The following is an 8,178-nucleotide window of genomic DNA, read 5'->3' on the forward strand; positions in this document are numbered from 1 at the left end:
AAACATTATGTTTCATGTACGTGAATGAATGAAACATTGTTTCATGTACGTGAATGAATGAAACATTAATGTTTCATGTACGTGAATGAATGAAACATGTTTCATGTACGTGAATGAATGAAACAATGTTTCATGTACGTGAATGAATGAAACATGAAACATTACCGTTTCATGTACGTGAATGAATGAAACATGTTTCATGTACGTGAATGAATGAAACATAATGTTTCATGTATGTGAATGAATGAAACATAATGTTTCATGTACGTGAATGAATGAAACATTACTGTTTCATGTACGTGAATGAATGAAACATGTTTCATGTACGTGAATGAATGAAACATGAAACATTACTGTTTCATGTACGTGAATGAATGAAACATGTTTCATGTACGTGAATGAATGAAACATTATGTTTCATGTACGTGAATGAATGAAACAGTAATGTTTCATGTACGTGAATGAATGAAACATAATGTTTCATGTACGTGAATGAATGAAACATAATGTTTCATGTATGTGAATGAATGAAACATTGTTTCATGTACGTGAATGAATGAAACATAATGTTTCATGTATGTGAATGAATGAAACATTATGTTTCATGTACGTGAATGAATGAAACATTATGTTTCATGTATGTGAATGAATGAAACATTATGTTTCATGTACGTGAATGAATGAAACCATGGTTTTCTGTACCGGAGTCCGAGTGATTCATCTTTTATTGTGTACAATGTATAGAAGATAACGCATTGTAATTTATTTTTGTACAGTGTTCATGACTTTCATAAATTTACGTAAATGTTCTCATGTTAATAACCATGGTGGTACTGTTCTTGGTTGGCCAGCAAACTGGGTTTTTTTTATTGCTCTGATGATGATATTCTGATTTACTGAGGTGCTCTTAGATTCTAACCAACTGAGTGATCGCTGATCAATCAATCAATCACAGAGGGTTAGTTAATCAATCTCACTCAGTCACAGATACAGAATCAGGATACACTTTATTCAAATACAGACTGTGTGTGTGTGTGTGGGTCACAGCAGCGCACTCTTTGTGTATGACAACAGGCACAATGATTGGTTGAATGATGCTTGAAGATCCGCCCACCCAGACTCCAATCTGGATGAGAGGCGGAGCAACGCCTCCATAGCAACAGCATCCTGGGACAACATGCGCAGATGGAGCTGAAAAAAATAAATAAACAAAGCTGAAGGTAAACAGGAAGCTGGGACTCTTTCATAATAAAAGTTTAAAGCTCTGCTCCGATTGGCTCACCTTCAAGAAGAGAGCCAGGTAAGCGTGAGCCAGGTCAAAGTCCCGCCCAGTGGCCAGCATCCTGTCAATCATGAGGATGAAGGCAAGCAGGAGGTTGTTGGCTCCGCCCCCTCCTGCTGTCAGACAGGTGAGCTCCACAGAAACTCCTGCCGGTCCACAATCCTTTAGGAGTCGCAGTGGCCGATCGACTGGGAGCATTAATGGATAAGACAAGAAGTTAACCACAGCTTAACAGAATAAAAGCACAGAGCCTAACTCTGCTGCAGATTTATTATCATTAGCAGAAGAGGATCAGGACAAATATTTAAGCTTTTTATTTTAAAAACTCATTTAAATATTTATTCTAATTAAAAAGATGTATAGTAAACGGTAAAAATAATAATGAAAATTTTTTCAGCACTATTGATATTTCAAAATAAAAATTATTTCTAAATTAAATGTCAAAATTAAATATAATAAAATATTTTAAATAAAACCAGATAATTATTGTTTTTCTTAATAACAATTCTTTAAATAAATTGAATAAATGATGTGAACAAAAAAAAAACACTGGTAAAATGTTCTGAAAATAATTTCTCAACACTAAATATTTACTGAAATATTTTGCTTTAATTAGCTTAAAATTTATTCAAATAAAACATTAAATGAACTTAATTAAACTACTTGAATCTAAGGTTAAAATTCAGTTTTTATCTTAAGGACCAATGTGGACTCACATGACCCGGACTCCAGAGCAGACTCCAGAGCAGAACCGAACTCAGACCTCTGAGCCAGAGAACCCCATGGAAGGACCTTGGACTGAAAAAGGAACCACGACCACATTTAGACTCCTTGATCATCACATGACCCTCAAACAAAAACGTGCTGAATGTGTGTGCTCTGATTGGCTCCACCTCTGTTTCCTGTTTGGTTGTTGGGGGCAACTGGAACTGCGGCATCAGACCAGGAACAGTTGGCAGGAAGAAAGGGGCAGTGGGTGGAGCAGCAGGGGGCGCAACAGGTTTGTTCTTCTTCTGTAACAACAACAGAAGCAGCAGGTGAGGGAGGGGCTCAAACGTTTCTTATCACAACCGCAGCCATCACTGAGCTCACCTTGATGGCGTCCAGGTGCAGCAGACTCTTCCATCGAGACTCTGGCATCAGCGACAGCGTCACAAGCTCTACCCCAAGTTGTTCAGCTGACTGGTACGCATCATCAGTCTCTTCTGATGTCACTTCCTGTGCCGTGTCCTCCTCAGTGACACCGGGCAGCGTCTCCTCAACTGGGTGGTAGTCAGCCGGGAGTGGGCGGAGCCCCACAGGCCCACACAGGCTCCTGTTGTTCCTGAGAAAGGAGAGCTGTGTTGTGATTGGCTGATACAGGACTGGTACGGATATTTTGGTGATGTAACCACTGCAAAAAGGAACTGATCTGTGATTCGTTCAGACCAGAGGTAAATGCCCAGACTGTCCACATGAGCTGTAGCCAGGAAGTCACCGGTTGGGGACATGGAAACTCCCACCACCGCCATGGCAACCAGAAAGCAGTCGACCAGACTGAAGAGAGAAGAAGAAGAAGACTATCATTAGTGAGAGGGCAGAGCCTCCTGCTTCTAAACGCAAACAACAAACTGATGATGTCACAGCTCACCTGCCAGAGGGGAGGTCCCAGGTCCTGATGGTGCAGTCCATCGCTGTGGTAACCAGCCAGCGGCCATCAGGGCTGAAGGTCTGAGGGGGAAACAAAACCAAGATGGTGGTCAACAGAAAGCAGTCAGCAGTTCCATTTACAGAAAGATAATAATCAGAACCAAGCAGCCAAAACTTACAGATCATAACCAACTGATGGGTCAGAACTCCATATATCATCCTTAATATCAGAAACAGTACATCTCATTTGAAAGGACTGCTGGGAAATCATTTTGGGGCCATTATAATTTGCAGTGGATCCCAGTGACATACTGGGCCAGCTAGGAGGGGGTCTTACAGACCTTACAGACCAGAACTCACTCAGGTCTGAGCTGCTAAAGCTCCATGTTAGAAGAACAGGTCAGAACTACTAGATCAGAACCAACAGGTAAACACCAAGAGCCAAGGTGCCAGTGTTGAGAGGTCAAAAACCATGGATCAGAACTGCCAGGTCAAAATAGACAGGTCAATGTGTTAAAGTGAGACAAATTGATTTTAAACCGGGTCACTGGGTTTAATCTAAACTGGTTACCATTTTATCCCAGTAAGTTTAAGCACTCAGGCCTGGAAACCAGAACCAGGTGTGAGCAGTTCCTGGTCTCGACTGGTTTACTTTCAGTACTACTAGCAGACCCGGTCTGTGGTGAGGACCAGGACCCAAATACTCGGAGCAATAGTAACATTATTCTGATGATGGATAAACAGTCTGGACCTCAGATTGTCCAAGTTCCCATTATTCCTGCCCTGTGGTCATTATTTATATTTACACCTGGACTTCACCAATCAGTGATCTGTCGGCATTAGCAACTACCCACCATGTCGGTGATGTTGCCATGGTGACCCGCAAACTTCCTGACAATCCGTCTGGTTTCAATGTCAACGACAGCTAGCGTGAAGTCATCCAGCGCCATAGCGAGCATCCCGCTGAGGAAACAGATATGGATCAGTGATCAGAGACAGATGCACCATCTGAGCATGCTCAGTTCCTCATGTGTCTCACCTGTCCCTGTGAAGTCTCATAAGTGCTGGTGCAGCGCCCAGCTTCAGCATTTCTTCCTGTTTCCTTGTCTTAAAGCGCCAAAACTTCAGCAGCCAATCAGAGCCGCAGCTCAGGGTCAGCTGGTTGAGTGAATCCGTGGCAACGCCTCGCACCACGCCACCGTGAGCTGCAGCACAGGGAACGAGGTTCAAGAGACGCAGACATAAGGTGGAGCAATAAAATGGACAAGCAAGCTCACCCTTCTCGCCGTCACCATAGCAACCGCGGTGCAGACCAGACTGCAGGTTGTAGATGTCCACACGGCCACAGGACGAGCCAATCACAGCATAGTTTCCACAGGAAGTGATGTCAACAGCCTGGGAACAGACAGGAAGTCATTTGGCAAACCATCATAGAGTGGGGCTTATGTTACATCTGTAACGTATGTAAATATCATGTCACCGTGGCAACGGCATCCTTTCCGGCAAATGGAGGTTTTAGGTGGTGAGCTCCCATAGTGCACCGCTGGTAGCTCCAGGTGGTGGCTGTCAGGCGGCCGCGATGGCAGGCCACGATCCCGTCCCAGTCCGACTGACGGGTGATCCCTGAGAGGGGGAGGCAAAGGACCAACAGAGAGAGAGAGAGAGAGAGGGCGAGAGACAATCAGAACCAACAGAGAGAGAGAGAGAGAGAGAGAGGGAGGGCGAGAGACTTTCAGAACCAACAGAGAGAGAGAGAGAGAGAGGGCGAGAGACAATCAGAACCAACAGAGAGAGAGAGAGAGAGAGAGAGAGAGACAATCAGAACCAACAGAGAGAGAGAGAGAGAGAGAGGGCGAGAGACAATCAGAACAAACAGAGAGAGAGAGAGAGAGAGACATTCAGAACCAACAGAAAGAGAGAGAGAGAGAGACATTCCGAACCAACAGAAAGAGAGAGAGAGAGAGACAATCAGAACCAACAGAAAGAGAGAGAGAGAGAGACATTCAGAACCAACAGAAAGAGAGAGAGAGAGAGACATTCAGAACCAACAGAAAGAGAGAGAGAGAGACAATCAGAACCAACAGAGAGAGAGAGAGAGAGACAATCAGAACCAACAGAGAGAGAGAGAGAGAGACAATCAGAACCAACAGAAAGAGAGAGAGAGAGAGACTTTCAGAACCAACAGAAAGAGAGAGAGAGAGAGACATTCAGAACCAACAGAAAGAGAGAGAGAGAGAGACAATCAGAACCAACAGAGAGAGAGAGAGAGACATTCAGAACCAACAGAAAGAGAGAGAGAGAGAGACATTCAGAACCAACAGAAAGAGAGAGAGAGAGAGACATTCAGAACCAACAGAAAGAGAGAGAGAGAGAGAGAGACATTCAGAACCAACAGAAAGAGAGAGAGAGAGAGACAATCAGAACCAACAGAGAGAGAGAGAGAGAGAGACATTCAGAACCACAGAAAGAGAGAGAGAGAGAGACATTCAGAACCAACAGAGAGAGAGAGAGACATTCAGAACCAACAGAAAGAGAGAGAGAGAGAGACATTCAGAACCAACAGAAAGAGAGAGAGAGAGAGACATTCAGAACCAACAGAAAGAGAGAGAGAGAGAGACAATCAGAACCAACAGAGAGAGAGAGAGACATTCAGAACCAACAGAAAGAGAGAGAGAGAGAGACATTCAGAACCAACAGAAAGAGAGAGAGAGAGAGACATTCAGAACCAACAGAAAGAGAGAGAGAGAGACATTCAGAACCAACAGAAAGAGAGAGAGAGAGAGACATTCAGAACCAACAGAAAGAGAGAGAGAGAGAGACATTCAGAACCAACAGAAAGAGAGAGAGAGAGAGACAATCAGAACCAACAGAGAGAGAGAGAGACATTCAGAACCAACAGAAAGAGAGAGAGAGAGAGACATTCAGAACCAACAGAAAGAGAGAGAGAGAGAGACATTCAGAACCAACAGAAAGAGAGAGAGAGAGAGACATTCAGAACCAACAGAAAGAGAGAGAGAGAGAGACATTCAGAACCAACAGAAAGAGAGAGAGAGAGAGACAATCAGAACCAACAGAGAGAGAGAGAGACATTCAGAACCAACAGAAAGAGAGAGAGAGAGACAATCATAACCAACAGAAAGAGAGAGAGAGAGAGACATTCAGAACCAACAGAAAGAGAGAGAGAGAGAGACAATCAGAACCAACAGAAAGAGAGAGAGACATTCAGAACCAACAGAAAGAGAGAGAGAGACAATCAGAACCAACAGAGAGAGAGAGAGAGAGACATTCAGAACCAACAGAAAGAGAGAGAGAGAGACAATCAGAACCAACAGAAAGAGAGAGAGAGAGAGACATTCAGAACCAACAGAAAGAGAGAGAGAGAGAGACATTCAGAACCAACAGAAAGAGAGAGAGAGAGACAATCAGAACCAACAGAAAGAGAGAGAGAGAGAGACATTCAGAACCAACAGAAAGAGAGAGAGAGAGAGACAATCAGAACCAACAGAAAGAGAGAGAGACATTCAGAACCAACAGAAAGAGAGAGAGAGAGACAATCAGAACCAACAGAGAGAGAGAGAGACATTCAGAACCAACAGAAAGAGAGAGAGAGAGAGACAATCAGAACCAACAGAAAGAGAGAGAGAGAGAGACATTCAGAACCAACAGAAAGAGAGAGAGAGAGAGACATTCAGAACCAACAGAAAGAGAGAGAGAGAGAGACAATCAGAACCAACAGAAAGAGAGAGAGACATTCAGAACCAACAGAAAGAGAGAGAGAGAGAGACATTCAGAACCAACAGAAAGAGAGAGAGAGAGAGACAATCAGAACCAACAGAGAGAGAGAGAGACATTCAGAACCAACAGAAAGAGAGACAGACAATCAGAACCAACAGAGAGAGAGAGAGAGAGAGACATTCAGAACCAACAGAGAGAGAGAGAGACAATCAGAACCAACAGAGAGAGAGACAGACAATCAGAACCAACAGAGAGAGAGAGAGAGAGAGACATTCAGAACCAACAGAAAGAGAGAGAGAGAGAGACAATCAGAACCAACAGAAAGAGAGAGAGAGAGAGACAATCAGAACCAACAGAGAGAGAGAGAGACATTCAGAACCAACAGAAAGAGAGAGAGACAGACAATCAGAACCAACAGAGAGAGAGAGAGAGAGAGACATTCAGAACCAACAGAAAGAGAGAGAGAGAGAGACATTCAGAACCAACAGAAAGAGAGAGAGAGAGAGACAATCAGAACCAACAGAAAGAGAGAGAGAGAGAGAGAGAGGGCGAGAGACATTCAGAACCAACAGAGAGAGAGAGAGAGAGGGCGAGAGACATTCAGAACCAACAGAGAGAAAGAGAGAGAGAGAGAGGGCGAGAGACATTCAGAACCAACAGAGAGAAAGAGAGAGAGAGAGAGAGGGCGAGAGACATTCAGAACCAACAGAAAGAGAGAGAGAGAGAGAGAGAGGGCGAGAGACATTCAGAACCAACAGAGAGAGAGAGAGAGAGGGCGAGAGACATTCAGAACCAACAGAGAGAGAGAGAGAGAGGGCGAGAGACATTCAGAACCAACAGAGAGAGAGAGAGAGAGACAATCAGAACCAACAGAGAGAGAGAGAGAGACATTCAGAACCAACAGAAAGAGAGAGAGAGAGAGACATTCAGAACCAACAGAAAGAGAGAGAGAGAGACAATCAGAACCAACAGAGAGAGAGAGAGACATTCAGAACCAACAGAAAGAGAGAGAGAGAGAGACAATCAGAACCAACAGAGAGAGAGAGAGAGAGAGAGACATTCAGAACCAACAGAGAGAGAGAGAGACATTCAGAACCAACACAAGAGAGAGAGAGAGAGACATTCAGAACCAACAGAAAGGAGAGAGACATTCAGAACCAACGAAAGAGAGAGAGAGAGAAACAATCAGAACCAACAGAGAGAGAAGAGACATTCAGAACACAGAAAAGAGAGAGAGACAGACAATCAGAACCAACAGAGAGAGAGAGAGGAGAGCAGACATTCAGAACCAACAGAAAGAGAGAGAGAGACAATCAGAACCAACATAGAGAGAGAGAGAGACATTCACGAACCAACAGAAAGAGAGAGAGAGAGGAAACAATCAGACCAACAGGAGAGAGAGAGGAGACTTCAGAACCAACAGAAAGAGAGAGAGACAGACAATCAGAACCACAGAGAGGAGGAGAGAGAGAGACATTCAGAACCAACAGAAAGAGAGAGGAGAGAGACTTCAGAACCAACAGAAAAGAGAG

At 43.9% G+C, this 8,178-nt stretch overlaps 1 protein-coding gene across 1 annotated transcript in view; it reads right to left on the reverse strand.

Moving 5' to 3' along the window:
- Window positions 1-990: 990 nt before the first annotated feature.
- The window catches only part of wdr36 (WD repeat domain 36), a 27,213-nt gene continuing 20,025 nt past the window's right edge, over window positions 991-8,178 (reverse strand). The window contains exons 12-22 of the mRNA XM_047372852.1: window positions 4,392-4,534; window positions 4,189-4,306; window positions 3,951-4,116; window positions 3,766-3,874; window positions 2,913-2,992; window positions 2,711-2,818; window positions 2,375-2,606; window positions 2,176-2,295; window positions 1,999-2,080; window positions 1,283-1,470; window positions 991-1,191 (exon numbers count right to left, since the gene is read on the reverse strand). Of these exons, the coding sequence (XP_047228808.1) occupies window positions 1,042-1,191; window positions 1,283-1,470; window positions 1,999-2,080; window positions 2,176-2,295; window positions 2,375-2,606; window positions 2,711-2,818; window positions 2,913-2,992; window positions 3,766-3,874; window positions 3,951-4,116; window positions 4,189-4,306; window positions 4,392-4,534 (1,496 nt within the window). The 3' untranslated portion in view covers window positions 991-1,041. The remainder of the gene's footprint in view (window positions 1,192-1,282; window positions 1,471-1,998; window positions 2,081-2,175; window positions 2,296-2,374; window positions 2,607-2,710; window positions 2,819-2,912; window positions 2,993-3,765; window positions 3,875-3,950; window positions 4,117-4,188; window positions 4,307-4,391; window positions 4,535-8,178) is intronic.

The sequence above is a fragment of the Girardinichthys multiradiatus genome, chromosome 8 (genome assembly GCF_021462225.1).
Source record: "Girardinichthys multiradiatus isolate DD_20200921_A chromosome 8, DD_fGirMul_XY1, whole genome shotgun sequence".
Classification (NCBI taxonomy): Eukaryota; Metazoa; Chordata; class Actinopteri; order Cyprinodontiformes; family Goodeidae; genus Girardinichthys; species Girardinichthys multiradiatus.